Genomic DNA, 16,768 nt, shown 5'->3' with positions numbered 1-16,768 from the left:
CGCAGCAGATCATTAAATGTGGGAGGCGTTCTCCCCTCCAGCTTTTCCAAAACAGATCCTGCATGTATGCCTGCAAGCCCGTCTGTCTGTGTGTGTGTGTGTGTGTGTGTGTGTGTGTGTGTGTGTGTGTGTGTGTTTATCCTCCTCACTTCTTCCTCACCTCCAAGCATTTCTTATTTTCTGTTCTTTATTTTTTTTTTTTTTACCTCCCTCAACACACACACACACACACACACACACACACACACACACACACACACACACACACAGAAACGCACCCACACACACACACTTTCTTCTCTCCCCTTCGCAGTGATTGATGGAGTGGAGCAGCAGAGCACAGAGCAACGTGCGGCCAGCAGTCCAAAACAGGACTGCGTTTGAGAGGGAAGGAGCGCTGGTGTGGCCTAGCAGGAGGAGGAGGGAGGGAGGGAGGGATTCAAACGCAGAGAGAGGGGAGGTAAAAAGGAGGGAAGAAAGTGTGTGTGTGTGTGTGTGTGAAAGCGAGAGAGAGAGAGAGAGAGCGAGGGAGAGGGAGCAGAGTGACTGTGTGTGTGTGTGTGTGTGTGTGTGTGTGTGTGTGTGTGTGTGCGTGTGAGAAAAAGAGAGAGGGGAGCTCAGCTGAAAGCCACAGACTTAATTCTATGCATCATTAAGCAGTCTCACTCAATGCAACATCCCCTATACATCATCCACGCTCGGTAAACACAACGGTGACATTACATTAGCAACTGCAAATGAATTTTCTTTTTAGAAGGAAATTGAGAACGCTCTCCTTCTCTCCCTTCTCGCGGCTACCATGCGCCGGCCGGCCCGGTGAGCGGGGGAAAAAAAGAAGGAAAAAAAAAATGGCAGGGAGACATAAACAAAAATAAAAACACAAACAACGCTACCCGTCGCCCGCCTGGCACACACTCGGTCAGGGAGTGCGGCGCACATGCTCACACACACACACACACACACACCACACACTGCTGCCGTAATCTTTTTTCCTCCCTGCTTTATGATGTGAAAGTAGCATCATAAACAGGAGTGTTATACTCATATTGCTTTGGGGAAATAATAGTTTTTTTTTTTATTTAAAGATGAAGCTCTTGTGCTGCTGTTTGTTGTTTACTCTGTTATCAGTCATGGCTCAGTTGTGGCCATGCTGAGAGATTTACACACAATCCAAAATTTACCATGATGGATTAAAATATGAAATGAGGGGGGTCACTTGACTGTCTCAATATGTTTATGAATGTTTTGGTTCTGATTTTGAACCATTTTGTGGAATTATTTGTTGTGCTGGTGCTGTGTTCATGATATGGAATCAGAATTCTAGCTGTCAACGCCAATAGATGTCTCCTCTGCATCTATATATACTGTATACTTTGACTTTGGCAAATTATTTGAGATAAAATCCATTTTCCTTGTACTTTTCCAAGAGCAGCTTGCTAAATATTACATTTTAATCATTGTCACAGTTAAACGAACAATACAAATCAAAATGTCTCGCTTGCACATGTTCCAGTCAAACCCCGGGGCTTAAAACACCTAGAGTTAAGATTTTTTTCTTTTTTTTTTTAGCGGGAATGCACGACAACACACGAGCCGCGTAAATTATCGAGCGAGCCAAATGAGTAATTATATTTTTATTGCGCCGATTTTGCCCCTTTCCCCTCAGAACTAGTCAGGCTGCGAGGCTTGGGAAATCTATTAAGGATGTGCTATAGATCATCCCATCCACTGTGGCGTGTGTATAGATCAGTTGGCTCATTTGAGGAATATTGAATCGGTTACAGTAAAGTAAGCCCCTAGATTGAGTCAAATGTAAAAATCCATGCATGTGTGAGGAGCTGTCAGACTGCGCCGTAATGACGGATGGCGCCGGGACTGTGTTTCGGCGAGGGGTGATAAAAGTCAAATTATGAGTGCCGGGGAGGGAGCGAGGCGGCGCTGGCGCTGGCTGGGGTGTGCGGGAGCAGAGACGCAGGGAAAGAGAATTGGACCAGATCCGACAAATGATAAGGGCAATCAGTCAGTGCGGGAAGGTTCTGGACGGCGGAGAGCGTTATTTCCTCCCAGTGCACTCTGGAGTCAAGGGTCAGTGAGGGGCCAAGAGCACGACCTCTGACCCCGTGACAAGTGAGGAGTTATTGATTCGTGTTTCGCCGCTGATTAGCCGTGTTATTATCTGCCGGACGTGATTGCCCCCCAGTTGCAGCGGCGAGGAGTCAAAGTGGCAAACTTTAGACAAAGTGGCTTAATTAATAAGCAAGTAAAAGAAACATTATTGCATTAAAAGCAAATTGAAATCATTCTGCTCGGACAACTACAAAGGAAAGTACAAAACTTTTCACATTATGGCCTGGAAATCTGCACTTTGTGATGTCACAAAGGACACGGATCCCCAAGTGACAACACCCCCTAACCAAGCATTGATTCCCCCCTCTTGTTTTTGTCTCCATTCAAACACGTGAAGGGTCTATCAGAACTTCAGTTTTTGCAGGATGCAGCAAACAGGGGGCTAATTGCACTGTTTCCCAAGATCTATAGAAAACCTTTATTTATTTATTTTGCATTGTAAGACATTCAATGCTGCTCCTCTGCAAGTCCTGGTTGAAAATCAAGGCACCTTATGGAAACCTCGTAAACAAAACAAAATGAAAATGTTCTGTGCACATTTTGACAAAGTAAATGAACCCTGTTATTCTTGACACATTCTCAGGCCCTCAGACTTTTCTTTGCTGCAGTACCTCGAGTGGCCACTGGGAAAATTCGGCACGCTGCCATATTGCCAGTCCGGTATCTACTTCTTCTAATACATCCATGCATAAGATGTTGAGGTGGATTCTTATGCAACACCAACCGTGGAGCAGAAGCAGAAACGCCCTCCTGAAGCATCGCTGTTTGTATGTGGTAGCTCGTCCTGATAGCATCTCCTCGCCCATTCTGCCCTCTGTCTTCCGAAGCATCAAACAAGAGCTCACGGACCCCCCACCGGGCTGACCCCCTCACACCCGCACCAACCCCCACCCGGACTCCCCCCCTCCTTCCCCTCTACCCCCCCCATGCTCTGTGGCCGACCCGCTCGGAGGTGTGAACTCCTGTCCTCCAGCTGATAGAGGCTCCTGATCATTTTTATAGGCCTCATCCTTCGCCGTTTATGACGCTGCAGTTTGATTAAGGCAACACCTCCCCCATATCACACGCACAAACGCACACACACACACACACACACACACACACACACACACACACACACACACACATCAAAGCTGCTATGGGCGGAATGTGGACGTTTTGTTGCTTGTTGTTTTTTTGTTTTTTTCCTCCAGGAGCGGCGCTTATCTACTTCTCCATGAAGGATGAGCACTGGGAAAGGAAGCAGGAGGGGACGACACTGTGCAAACCAAACACCGTCTCAACCGGCACCACCGGAGGAGTGACTCAGCGTCGAATCCCGTATGGCCAAATACAGCAGCCGGGAAAAGTAAAGAGAGTCGCCTTCCTTTAACTGTAGTGCACCGCGCTGTTTGGATTCGATTATTATAGCACACCTCACCTTATTTGGTGTACAGCACTATTTTGTAAGTACAGGTTCTTGTGATGAGCCCTGACACAAGACTTAATTTCCTTTCACTCTCTATCCTTTTATTTTTTATTTTCATTTTTTTTTTTTTGTCCATTTTTGCCGCTTTTTTGCTTTGACAGAGGAGGTTCGTGGTTTACTGGAAGCAGTTTTTGGAAAGGCTTTCTCTAAAAGTTTTGACGACATCTCACAGGAGGCTGAGGTGTGACACTAGAACCAATTCAAGATTTATTCCTTTATTTATTTATTTTTATTGGAGGTGCTCCACAGCGTGAGGGACACAGACAGGAAGACAAGTTGTGATAAAGGTGCTCTCCTATGATGGATGTTCGCTCTCGTGATGCTTCCATTTGCAGTCCTAGTCTGGGAGATGGTGAAAAGTTGTGCAGAAATGCTCCCAGTGGGCCACCATGTATCCACATAATGACTTCATGAGCTGAAAGCTGTTGTCCACAGTGGCAGTGTCGTCAAGAAGGGGAGTGACACACTGCTGCATTCTGATCAGTCGCTCTTTTCTTTGTTTGTGCTTCGATTTTGCTGCATATTTAAACTTCTAAGTGCCTATGTGAAGCCACCGACCAACTTGCTCTGATGCCCAGCAAAACCTAATGACAGGACACATGACGTGCGTGGAAATATTTAGATTGAATCCATCAGCGGAATCTGTTGTCCTGCTTTTACCTCTATATGTTAAGATGTGGTGGTGATATGGTGAGGAAACCCACACTTAAGCATCACTGGACAGTGACTGAACTGTATTTACAGTGTCTTTAGATGCACAACACTGTAATTAAGTCACAGGATTTAACCTCTCCCCTCTTCCTTTTCTTTCTTCCAATCTGCCTCTGCGCCCTTCGTTTCCCCTGTGTGGGAGGCCCGAGTGCAGGCCTGAGAGGCTGGGAAAGTCCCATGATTTATGGTTCCTTTGCAGGCCTGACTGCCCCTCACCTCACTGCTGATGGAGCCGGAGGTAACGAACGCCGCTTCCTCCGATCCTCTCCTCACTGTTTGGCCAAATCCAATTTCGCTCATTTGGGATTTAAAGCCACTTCCCCCATTGAGACGCAGAGATTCAACTGGGGGAGAGATTTATTTGAACACTTCTACGTGTAATTGGCTCTATTTTCTTACAGGTATGGGTGAGAATCACACGGATTAGGTGTTAATGATTAAATGCTCCAAAAGGGCGAAGGGGTCCGGTTCATTTTAAGCCACCTAAAATAGATTTATTTCCTAATTCGTGGTGCCTTTTTTCCTCCCTCGCTCCCCAGGTTTGATTTGCAGAGCCTTATTTAAAGCGTTGGTTACATTTGGAGCAGCCTGAACACAATCACAGCAGGGTCATCCCTTCTTTTTTTATTTTTTGCCCCCATATTTTGTCTGAGAAAGTCTGTAGCAGTTTAATATTTACCTTGAGACTCTTTGCCCTGGTCAAGCGTTCCACATTGCTGTATCAACAATATTCAAATCACACAAGACCAAAGCCTGGGGCTCTGGCGGAATCATTATGAGGTCCATTTTGAGGATTTATGCACTTGTTTCAGTCTCGATCAGAGGATCAAGCAGCTCTGAAATATTAAGATCAACCAACCCTTACATGGAGGGGGCACACTCAAACACACACACACACACACACACACACACACACACACTTGAACACACACACACAACACTAGCAGCAGCAGGCAGCAACTCAAGGCCAATAGAGGAGGTTTATTTTTATCATGGACAAAGGCACCAAATCATGTTGGTACGTGTGGGACTATATAAATGCAAATTGTATTGGGGAGCTATTAGTCGTGGAAAAAGGCTTGTATGTAAATGCCCCTATAGGGCCAGAGTGGAGCAGTGGGCCAGCTCAGATTAGTGAGCTTTGTGGCAAATGTGCCGCAAAAGACAAAATAGAAAAATACACACACACACACGAAAAAAGGTGCAATCGGCCGGTAGTAAATCACGGCGAACAAGGTGAGCGGTGGAGTAATTGAATGGCCAAGGTGTTCCAGCGTGCTTTATTGTGTGCACTGAGGTCACTTCGCCATTTGCAGGTGATCGTTTGGGCTCATGATACTATTGCTGACGTTGATTAGCGTCAGTGGAAGCACAGGCTGCTGACGTCATCCACCGTCAGTGGGTGAAGTCTGACAAGTGTGGCTGCCGAGGGAGATTTTTTCTTTTTTTTTTTCTTTTGAGGGTTTAAAAAGATGATTGTAAAATAAACACATTTAGGAACACTCATGGGAAGTAGATGAGGAAATAATTGGGTACTGGAGGCTCTGAGGGATATAACAAGCGCAAGGCCGCCCTCTAGCGTTGGTCAATGGGACTCACATTCATCAACCCGCCACACAACGGCACTATTTTTTTTTAATTTATTTATTTATTTATTTTTTACAAATGTTCCGTTTTATTTCGCCAGACTTTGACAGAATACTGCGCATGGTAAACAGAAGTAAAATAATTGGCAAACAGAGCGTGACTCAAACTCACCTTAAATATATTTACAGTATATACATTTCAAGTTTGAAGGTTTATAATCAAAACAGTCTAATAAATAAGAACATAATACATAATCACACACATTGCGTCACATTACATCCCACATCATAACTTGTGTGTGACTGTGAGGGCCCGGCCCTAAACCGTAACAGCAGTTCTTTGTCCATCTTTCTCCTCCTGTGTCATCTCTTTCGAAATTTTATATTTCTGCACACCCAGGTCATGCCATCCTGCAAAGAAAGATCAGTTTTCCGGTCAAACATTGCTTTAGTTTCTCACGGCAGGAATCACCGGGTATAAAGAGCAGCAATGTTGCATCGTAACCTGATTTATATGGGGAAGTTATTCAGGGAATCCGAGCCACCGACTAAAAATGCATTACGATGATACATGGCAGAGGAAATAATATTCTGCTGACTGTGACTTGGACTGGGTGAACCGCTTCCAAACATTTGGAAGTGACACGACAGCAAAGCCTCTTTGGACTTTAAAAAGATGATGCTTAACACAGGAGTTCTAATCTGGGGAAATGTATAAATAGTAAATACAGGTGCAGCCTATTTGAACTCTGAATCAAATTTAAAAATAGAATCCATGCGGCACTAGTTGTGTTTGACAAAGTTGAACAGAAACCACCTGAGTGTGCATGCACGCTGTCATTTCCCGCTCTGTGTTTCCATTTACCTGCACTCCTTCGGCAGACATCGCGGAGCATGCCTGGACCTGCCACATGCGATCCCTGATTGTGTGCAAATTGAGGCTCTCTGCCAGTTCAGACGCCGGCAAGGCTGTCATCAGGTCCTGCTTGTTGGCAAAGATTAGCAGTGGCACACCGCCAAGCGTGTCATCATCCAGCAACTCAGCCAGCTCCTGATAAGAAGAAAAACCAAAATGAAACACACGCCCACACGCACCAGACCAGACCAGACCAGACCAGACCACATGATATTGACATTTGGCCTGTGGTCTAATCTCAGCTACCAGTCAATGGATTAAAAACACACCGACTTCAAGAAAATGTGGCATCTTACCAGATTTGTCTCCTCAAATCGTTTCTTGTCTGAGCTGTCAATGACGTATATCTGCAATTAGTTAAAACAACATCAGTGAGCAAAATCTTTTGAGTTTCATGGAATATAAATAGAAGGAAAAATGCAACTTTTAAAGCCCACCAGCACATCGGTGTTCTCAAAATAATTCCTCCAGTATGGCCGGATCTTACGCTGACCTCCAATATCCCAAACGTTTAACTTGAAGCCATCCGACTGGACGCTCTTTATGTTGAAGCCCTGACACACGACAAGACAAGACAGACTCTCTGTGTGATTCCATTTACTTAGAGTGGGCAGACCAAAAAATGGGACGTGCAAATGTTGCAGACTTGTGTCGGGGTGATGTGACTGATGTCTTCGGCTGCCAGCTGTTTCAGCAGCGTGGTCTTGCCTGCGTTGTCCAAGCCGAGCAGCAGCAGGCGCACCTCCTGGTCCGGAGTCTGCTTCAGCCTTCGAAGGATGGACAGCAGGCCCTGCACGCGGATCAGTTCAAGGATAGAGACGTGCTCAGACGTTGACATTGCACTTGGGAAAGCGTATGCTGTTTTTTTCACAGTGCTGTTAGAGAATTAAAGCATTGGAAGAGGAGCCTGGCGCAGCCTGCACATGAGGTTTAACGCTAGCAGGAACCATCCAGAGCACGGGGATTTAGCCATGAGCCGCTTGCACTGACCTACACAACCGGCCCCACTGGCCAAGATTAGGCATGTGCACAGCTAGTGGCTGCCGTCCAGAAAGTGGACGGCTAAGCTATTTACCTGCCTTGCAACGTTTCCCGTAGGGATGAAAATAACATGACTGCACTCGACAACCTGTGACTTATTTACCGTCTCAGACATTGAAATGCACACAGGCAGGAATGTTTTTGTACTCATTTGTCAATATTATCTGATTAATATTCCTATTATTTTGTAGAGAAATTATTTCAGCCCATTTTGGTGAAGGCAAAAATCTTTCAAATGTTTCTTGCAGTCTTTTACTGGAATCTATAATAATTTCCATTAATCAGCCATTTGTCCACGTTAAGAGATCTGAGATTTTAATTCACAAAACTTAATTCAAAATGTATTGTTCAAATTCAAAAAAAACTTCCACAACTAGTCCAACTAGGCAAAAAAGCTATTTAAGTATCACTATTTTCAGTGACAGTAATGTTTATACAGGTTGATTCATCATCTTAATCATCTTAATCATGAAGAGTAACACATTCTGCATTATTGGAATGAGTTGTACACTGAAAGACAGTGTTAGATAGCTTTACTAGGTCCACATAATAGAATCACAATGTTACCAGAAACAACAATTAAAACTTTCCAAATTCTATGTGATAGTGTGATTCATAAAAAAAAAACAACCAACAACTCACCATGCTGTTGTCAGGTGTGCGTGTTGCAGGCCCAGCCGAGACTGAGTGGATTAACATCTTTGTAACCATAGAGCTGCATCCCAGTGGGTGGGCAGCTGCCAAGTTCTGCTGCCATGGATAGACACAGCATGTCAGCATGACAAATCATACAAAATAAAATATCTTGCAAAAAAAGATTAAAGGGCCAAAATGTGAAACGTATAAAGGAATGCACTTTAATCTTTGAAGTTTTCCTTGATTTAATCTTATCTTAAAGACTAAACTTTCTTTCCCCCCCACATGAACTGAAATTATTATAAAAACAAAAACCCAATTGTGTTAACTGCCTGCCTACATCTTCTCAACCAGACATTTTTAGGATGTCTTGTCTCTAAAATCATTGGGCATCATTACACTGATGCTTGGGAAAAGTGCATCTCTATCATGAAATTCCTCTTCTGCTGGACTTCTTTTTTGGGTATGTTTTTACTACACTAGTCATAATCAATGTGTGGGAAAATATTTAAGGCAATCTGGGTCACCTTCCTATAACTGCAATATAGTGCTTCTTATGCAAGTGTCCTAGATACACAGTTATCCTTTTTTTAGACTGTCAAATATCATTTTCCAACACAACGAAGTCTACAGCTGGAACATTTCTTTGCTGTGGTAAGTAAACATTGAAAAGATTGCCGTATTGGAACTAAAATGTGGAAAAATGATAAATTAGATAAGTATATAGATATGCATATTAATATTTACAAATTTCCTAGTTTAGTCCCAGTTTTTCCTTTATTTTGCAACTCTAGGTGCCTACCCACTGAATTAACAACCAACCAACATATTATTATTCCTGGGGAATTTAGTGCAGTTTTTTTTTTTTTCTTTAACACTATATATTTTTATGGGTCATATGTTATGTATTATTTATTTTTAAAAAATGTATAGCCTGAGAAATATTACCATATTTGGTGTTTTACAGTTTCCGAAGGGGAGGTGAAAAATTAAACTTGACTCTTTTCCTTATGCGTTATGCCTTGTTTTTGTTTTTTGTTTTACAGACGCACACACAGCGCCCTCTAGCGCTCGATCGCCACCATCGTTTCAAATTACCGCTAATGCCGTCCCTGAGTCAAGGAAACAACACAAACATGTCCGTGCTCGGCAGCCGCTAAGCAGCAACAGCCGCAGCTCACCCACAGTCACCTCTGACGAATCATCGAGTCAAGCGACTGCTATATGATTCCCGTGGAGCTCACGGCCGACAAGCCAGAGAAATGCCACAGAAAGCACTGGGACCCATTGTAGGGCTTCTTTGTACCGGGACGTCTCTGGTGCAGGTAAGCCGGCGCCTGCGCCTCCTGCGTCGGCAGAGGCCGTTAAGCTGAGACCGCGGCTCTTTGGGTTTGGTCTTAGGGAAGGCCTTGACGCCGATCTTTTTTTTTTTGTTTGAGCACAAAGGAACCGCGACTGTCCGCCACTGTATTGTGCGTGACGTCAGTCGACGAAAGTTTTTTTCACCCGAATTTATATTGAAATTTTTTTGTTTCAATACCTTTAACATTTATGCTGTGATTTTGCTCTCGTCACCTTCACGTTAACTGCCTCTTTGTAATTAAACCAGTGCTAACAAGAGTAATGTTAGCTGCTGCTAACGGGTAGCCGGTAAATGGACGTGTTTGTTCACAGTTGTTGATTTCGGCTAGCTGCACCGTTATATCCCGGCAGGTCAACAATTTCGCTGCCACTGAAATTATAAAATATAATTTTACTCTTTGTTTTGCCAAATAAATTACCAGGGTTAAATCCCAACGAAGCATCTGTGCTGTTTTATTTGATATGTTTTGCCACTGGAAATGTTTAACAAAGACAGCTTCCGCCTGTTATCCTTTATTCATATTTTTTATATAACTAATATGTAACTTTGGCTCAAGACATGTCACTTTAACTGCCGCTCTGTTCACCAGCAGTCGATTCCGCAAATCGACCACCCCGCAGGTTGTCAAGGTGTCAGTGGTTTACAGGAAATGAGCACAGCCACAGTGAAGTGACAAATGGCTGATGTTAAACAGAGCCCGGCTGCGAGTCTTTCTGTGTGTTTGCTGATATGTGGAATTTAATATTACGTCTATGTGGTGTGTTTTCAAGGGCAAAGACTTCTGTTTTGGGGTAAACAATGAGCAGTACCGCTGTGAGATGGGCTACTGCTGTGGAGAGACGGAGTGTTGCACCTACTACTATGAGCTCTGGTGTAAGTCTTTTATTCCCCCCCCCTGTATTTCAATACTTGATTTTGTCATTCTAAATCATCTGTCTGTCTCTCTCTCTCTCTCACACACACACACACACACACACACACACACACACACACACACACACACACATACACACACACACCAAAACGTCAGTGCTGTCTCTGGTGGCATTTGGACAGAAATTGTTCTGGACTTACATGGAGGGAAGGAATTCCACCCAGTCGCCTCCGACAGTGGAGCACATTCATGTCGGGTCTTAGAGGATGGCAAGTTCCAGTCGCATATAAACTATTCTGCCCGCATAACTGTGGCTCCCAGCAAGGAAGTTGCAGCGGGTAGTTTCAATGAAAATGTGGCGTTAACGTTGCCTTTTTTTGAGACAGTCTTCTTTCTGCTCAGTCTGTCAGACCCCAGCAACATGGAGACACATTCACATAATATAGTCCCCCATTGTAATGGCACTGGGTTGAAATCTTTTCCCAGGAAAGCAGTGTTAATTTTGACTAAAATGTTATGTAGTTTTGGTCATAATTTAATTGTCTGTCTAGTTTTAGTTGATGAAATATCATAATTATTTTAGTCGACTAAAATTACAGTAGATTGAGTCGATTCCTGATATCTTAGCGCCACCAGTTTTACAAAGTGTTTTATGAAATGTTCTGTTGCCTTTTCCTCCCCAGTGTTGACATTTGGTCTCAAACTAGTCTACCTGATAATCTGTGTGTATGTACTACATAACTTCCTGACCACGCTGCTCTGATTGGTTTTCTTCCCATCTCCTCGCCACTTTCTAAATTGTCATTTCCTTCCACAAACAAAATGAGCTCTGATTGGATCTCGTCTCTGGCAGACATTTTCGGCTCATTTTTTAATTTTATTTTGTTATCGTCTCAGAAAAAAAAGGTCGTTGATGATAACAATGACATAAGATTTTTGTCAACAAAAATAACACTGCAGGAGGGTTTTCTATGTCTGAAAATGTCTCCATCGCTTCCACCTGGGGACCAGTAAATGGAAGGAATTGAATTAATTATCCCTTTAAATCTCAGTGTCGTAATTATATGGCTTTTTAAAATAATACAATTTGTTGTCGTAAAGCCTTTTAGTGTCAATAGAAGGAGTCTTGGTGAGAAAAGAATTCCATTGAGTGCCCCCCTCTGCCCATTTAGGGTTCTGGTTGGTATGGACCCTCATCATCATGCTCAGCTGCTGTTGTGCCTACCGACACCGGAGGGTCAAGATGCGTCTCCAGCAGGAACAGCGGCAACGTGAGATCAGCCTGATGGCCTACCAGGGAGCCTCGAGTTCCCTGATCTCTCCCCCGCCGCTCAATCTGAGTGAGTAAACCTTTGTGTTTGACTTTGCTTTGGGACGCCCAACATTTGTTTTCTTGGCTGAGAGTCTGTAGCCTTGTGTTTCAGATTCTTTAAACCTTTTGACATTTACTGCTTGAAGAGAGGAAACGGCTGTCCTGCACACAGATTAGGATCTCAAAACTCGGCTGTAGAGTCGTTAAGGGGGGGAGAAGATTATCTTATTTCTGCTACACATATGCTCATAAAAGTGTAGTAAGGATTCCTCCCGGCCAGGTCTGCCCCTTTCAGTGCTTGATTTGAATCTTATCGTTAAAAAATAAACACATCCACATAGTTCTGTATCTGGCTTTGGGTCCTTGGGTTCTGCTTGACTCATTAGTCCAGTGGTTCTCAAACTTTCTCTGTCACGCCCCACCTTGGAGGAAGAACATTTTTCATGCTCCACCACCCCCCAAATCTAGGGCTAGAAGCCCCAAATTTGACGTGGCTGTGTCTTGAGGGATCCCGATGAACCTGCAGGTGGTCCCATGTCTCTAGGACAAAGTTGACTTTTGACCCCATAGACTTGCATGGCATTAGGGCAGTGGTTCTCAAACTTTCTCTGTCACGCCCCACCTTGGAGGAAGAAAATTTTTCATGCCCCCCGCCCTCCCAACACAGCTTTATGTTGTGCTCCGATCTCCTCGCAAAGTGCAGAGAATAGCCGCGCTTTCAAGGGTCTTGTTTTGAGGAAATTGACCACATCAACATCAGTCATGCGAAAAACATCACATTTTCTACCTGCCACACGGGATGACGTTGAGCGAGTCATAATATTGCGCCAGTCGTGGCGTAGATCACCCCGCTTCAAGTCTGGCGTGAACGACACCATCGTTCCGCGAGTAGCTGCGGAACGATTCTACAGCCAAAAGTGCCCACTTTGAGAAACACTGCATTAGGGTCTTGAGTACAATCATCTGCGAAAGGCCTGGGCGTTATAAAACAGCTGTTTCACAACCACTCATAAGAACCGAAAACTGGGAACAAAGTAATTGCTTCTTTGCTGTCTTTTTTCATTTGCATTAGCGGAAAAACACTTTGTTTCAAACAACAGAGGCGTGATTCAGATCTTCTGTGACTGTTTATCAGTAAATACTTTACGCAAGAAGGTATTTCTTTTTATGTAACCATAGCACATTAGTTTGCCACAGATAAAAGTCGCACTCATTAGAGGTCTTAACGTGACAGGGTGAAGCACGAGTCCAGTCACTGGCAGTTAACTGGATTGGCCATAATTTGCATGGCTGGAAGAGTTATGCAGCTGCAGCTTAAATAGGGATTCCACATCACAGTGTTTCATCTGAATTCTTTGAACCTCTTCTCGCCCTGTCTTGTGCAAACCTAAAACTGAGAAAAAGCCTTCATCAAAGGATGGATGAGATACTGGAAAACAGCTCTCAGCATCAAGTGTGTGGGCTAAGCTTATCTGTGTGGGAAAACTTGAGCTCTATCTGTGTGTGGGAGAGACTCGCAGCGCTAAATACAGAATTATGATGTTTATTAAAGGAATAGCCTTAAAACACTGCTGTCTTTTCCCACATGAGGACTGGATCACAGTGGTAGGAGAAAAAAAAATCATGGATGCCGAAAGCCTGCACATAACCTATTGTGTTAATTAAAATGAATAAAATTATATGATAAAAAAAAAAAAAAGTAACCTTGACCAAGCTCTGATTTGGCTCCATGGTAGAAATCTGAAATGGTGACGGCTGCAAAGTGGCATTTTGCTATAAAAGGCTTTCAGAGTAGCAGTCTACTGTTTGCACTGATCAGTTTCAAATAGGGAGACAAATTATCGATTAATTTATAAAGGAACACATTGTTTAACCCTTAAAATAATGTTGAGGGTCCAATGTGACCCAATATTACATTAGAGAACAATAAAAACACCCTAAACACTCATCCTCTGACTTTAAGTTGACTTCTAGTGGGTCACATTTCAACTCTTTTAAAGTTGTTTAAAAATAACTTTTAACTATTATGACCATCACAGAATCTACAGGTGAATTGCTCTTTCCTGCCACTACACTGTTATAATGACATTAACTGTTGCTGTTGCTATTACTTAATTTAATCTTATAAATTCTTAATTAATTGTTAACATCCCTACACTGACCAGTATCAGACTGTGATGACTGATGTTGTGCTTAGTCTGCATGTCGTTCCCTTTTTTCTGCAGTTATTCATGGGTGTTTGTGTACCACTTAGTTCCATTATACTTTTTAAATATTTGTTTTTTTGCTTCCTCAGGGTTTTGGAACGACTGCAAGCTCCCCGACTACGAAGAAGTGGTAGGTCACCCTCCGACGCCGCCCCCCCCTTACTCTGAAAACCCAGCCGAGGTGGCGCCGGCACCCCTGCCTCAGGCCGGCCAGCCAGACGCTGTCCCAGTGCCCCAAATGCCTGAAGACTCGAGACAGGAGAGCCCGGCTTCCGCCTCGTCCCCGATCCAGCCGCAGCGTCAGGCAGCGGGGAACGCCCAGACCCCCCCGCCACCGCCGCCGTTGGCCGAGGAGGATGAGGACGAGGAGCTGGTGACCCGGCGCCGCCACGTCACCGGCGACTCGGGAATCGAGGTGTGCGTTTGCCGTCTGGACGTGGAAGAGCGCTGCGGACTGGAGGAGGAGGAGAGCGACGACGAGCCCAGGATGTGCAGGGCGTCTGGTCAGGACTGCTGCTCCGGCCACCAGCAGCAAACCTTCAGGCAGAAGGAGCACAGCTCTGAGCTGCCCAGCACCAGCACCAGCACCGGCACCAGCACCGGCACCAGCACCAGCACCGGCGACCACATGGTGTGACCCACAGCTGAACCAGCCAGCTAGCCAGCCAGCCAGCCAGCCAGCCAGCCAGTGCGGATCTCCAGCTGATCTGAGCTGGCTGATGCCATCACCGTCAGCGCCGTCAGGGACTGTTTGAGGCTTCTTTCTTTGAACTAACACACAGGCATGTTGCTAAGATGACGGTGTTAACCAATGCCGAAAATGTACTCGTTAGCATTTTGTAGGTGGATGTGGATTTTTTTTTTTTTTTTTTTCCTGTTTAGCCTTGGTTTCGATTTTCTGCTGCGGGGGAAAAAAAACAGAACACATTTCAGAGCTTTTATTTGTCTCCCCGTTAAGTGAGCGAGAACGGAGACTCATGAATGGAAAAGACATTTTCTCTCCCTCCTCTCTAACCGCCTGCCGCCACCTCGCTGCGTCTGTCCCCCTTGCAAGCGCCTGCGGTCGGAGCAATTCCCCCGCCATCCATCCTCAGACTTTCTACCTCTGGTCGGATGGTGGGACGTCGGCAAAGTCAACGTGTCCTGCTCTGCTCCTCCGCCCGCGTAACAAGCAAACAAACCTCTTGGGACGCGAGGGAGGGGCGCAACATTTCATTGTCTTTTATTTTTTTCTTTTCTTTTTTCTTCGTGAGAGTTCAGGCACGCGCTCGTGGGTGCACGCGCGTCTCGGAATGTGGGGCACAGCTGCAGGGTGATGTCAGCTCTGAGGTCATGGCACTGCTGCCTGCCGCTCTCTGGTGGGACCTGCTGTAGCGCCAGAGAGACGTCCGCGAATAGCCGAGGGAAGAGACGGGAAGCGCTTGGTTGTTTTGTCTCTCTGGCTGTTAAAACGCCTCACACCCCCTGTGTCGCTGATGTATAATCAGCGACACAGCCGCCCCACCCGAGCTCCCGCTGGCTCCCCGCTGGTGTGTTTCCACCGACTGTGTAACGCAGTAGTAATTACACAAATGTTAATTTGATTATTCTTCATGAAGGATGTACCTTCTTTCTCCTTTCATTTCACGACCTGCCGCGGGTTCATTCGAGGTCGCAGGTCTCGCTTGTGATTGCAGCCAAGCTCCCAATGGCGGTTGCGCAGTAAGAATGCTTGTAATGTGTATATACGTGTGTGTGTGTGTGTGTGTGTGTCTCCTTTAAAATGCTGTAGCATCTGGTTGGAATACTAAATCAAGCACTGAGGTGAATTGAACGGTTAGGAGGCATGTTTTGTTTTGTTTTGTTTTGTTTGTTTTTAAGTGTCAGTTTCCAGCTGTTGTGCCTCTTTGCCAATGTCTTTGTCACAGTGATTGTGAACTGAAGCAGTCGTGCAACTGTGCACCCAGATGCCGACCTGATATGTTAGATTTGGCGTTAAACAAACAAAAAAGAAAAAGTTAAAACGCTCGAGCGTTTGTTTCGTTCGCTCTTTTTGCAGCCTGTTGAGGAAGTGCCGGGTTTCGGCTCTGTGCCCCCCCCCCGCTCCCGTGGGGGGAGAGAGGGGGTGGTCGGTAGATTTGCAGCGGTATTTTCCACTGGCAGCAGCGGGGGGAACGCATTAGCAACCCGAGGCCGATGCGTTTTCTGATTTAAGAGCGTGCTCCTCTGAATGTCATGCAGCTCGCTTAAATAGCCATGTTTACTCAGAGCCCGGCCGCCGGAACCGGGCGCCGCCGACACAGCCAGAAAGCCCCTTGCGAAACCGAATAGTTGTCGCCGCAAAAAAGAAACCGTGAGACGCGCAGGAAAACAGACAACTGAGCCCTGTGATTCAGTGAGTCTGCAGCGTCGCTGCTGGCACACTTGGTTTTTTTCTTCTTCTTCTTCTATCTGCTCGGCTGCGGCGCTTCTGAATTCCACGCCGCTTTGGAGACGCTCCCACCGTGACCTGCTTCAAATTTATGCTGCGTTATCATCCAGATTAACC

The 16,768-nt window shown here is 45.2% G+C and overlaps 2 protein-coding genes across 3 annotated transcripts; one reads left to right on the top strand and one right to left on the bottom strand.

Annotated features, from left to right (window-relative positions):
* Positions 1 to 4,397: 4,397 nt before the first annotated feature.
* Positions 4,398 to 16,068, top strand: wbp1 (WW domain binding protein 1). Of its 2 annotated transcripts, none has more exons than XM_076044761.1 (5): positions 4,398 to 4,544; positions 9,532 to 9,810; positions 10,619 to 10,721; positions 11,895 to 12,062; positions 14,331 to 16,068. In XM_076044761.1, exons 2-5 carry the CDS (start codon positions 9,748 to 9,750, stop codon positions 14,876 to 14,878), a joined length of 882 nt encoding a protein of 293 aa, XP_075900876.1. In that variant the 5' UTR covers positions 4,398 to 4,544; positions 9,532 to 9,747; the 3' UTR covers positions 14,879 to 16,068. The 2 variants fall into 2 exon arrangements, with proteins under 2 accessions (XP_075900876.1, XP_075900875.1); XM_076044760.1 differs by lacking the exon at positions 4,398 to 4,544 and adding an exon at positions 8,800 to 9,139.
* LOC142900468 (ADP-ribosylation factor-like protein 3) lies at positions 5,950 to 8,620 on the bottom strand. Its single transcript, XM_076044762.1, has 6 exons — positions 8,492 to 8,620; positions 7,455 to 7,598; positions 7,246 to 7,362; positions 7,105 to 7,155; positions 6,758 to 6,943; positions 5,950 to 6,303 (listed from the first exon to the last, which is right to left on the bottom strand). The coding sequence occupies exons 1-6, from the start codon at positions 8,558 to 8,560 to the stop codon at positions 6,256 to 6,258; spliced, it is 615 nt and encodes a 204-aa protein (XP_075900877.1). The 5' UTR covers positions 8,561 to 8,620; the 3' UTR covers positions 5,950 to 6,255.
* Positions 16,069 to 16,768: the final 700 nt, after the last annotated feature.

The sequence above is a fragment of the Nelusetta ayraudi genome, unplaced genomic scaffold (assembly GCF_046127955.1).
Source record: "Nelusetta ayraudi isolate G7.1 ecotype Tasmania unplaced genomic scaffold, CSIRO-AGI_Nayr_v1 ptg000083l, whole genome shotgun sequence".
Classification (NCBI taxonomy): domain Eukaryota; kingdom Metazoa; phylum Chordata; class Actinopteri; order Tetraodontiformes; family Monacanthidae; genus Nelusetta; species Nelusetta ayraudi.
The sequence above is the reverse complement of the archived record's forward strand: the minus strand, read 5'-3'. Positions and strand labels throughout refer to the sequence as shown.

What these genes read in the sequence shown, in the direction of transcription:
- wbp1 (XM_076044761.1), top strand. Translation starts at nt 9,748, where the DNA reads ATGCCACAGAAAGCACTGGGACCCATTGTAGGGCTTCTTTGTACCGGG. An exon ending in CCGGGACGTCTCTGGTGCAG is followed by an intron (nt 9,811 to 10,618) that starts GTAAGCCGGCGC and finishes TGTGTTTTCAAG; the next exon opens with GGCAAAGACTTCTGTTTTGG. An exon ending in TCCCCCGCCGCTCAATCTGA is followed by an intron (nt 12,063 to 14,330) that starts GTGAGTAAACCT and finishes TTGCTTCCTCAG; the next exon opens with GGTTTTGGAACGACTGCAAG.
- LOC142900468 (XM_076044762.1), bottom strand. Translation starts at nt 8,560, where the DNA reads ATGGTTACAAAGATGTTAATCCACTCAGTCTCGGCTGGGCCTGCAACA. An exon ending in GTCACATCACCCCGACACAA is followed by an intron (nt 7,363 to 7,454) that starts GTCTGCAACATT and finishes GTCGTGTGTCAG; the next exon opens with GGCTTCAACATAAAGAGCGT. An exon ending in GATTTGAGGAGACAAATCTG is followed by an intron (nt 6,944 to 7,104) that starts GTAAGATGCCAC and finishes TCTTCTTATCAG; the next exon opens with GAGCTGGCTGAGTTGCTGGA.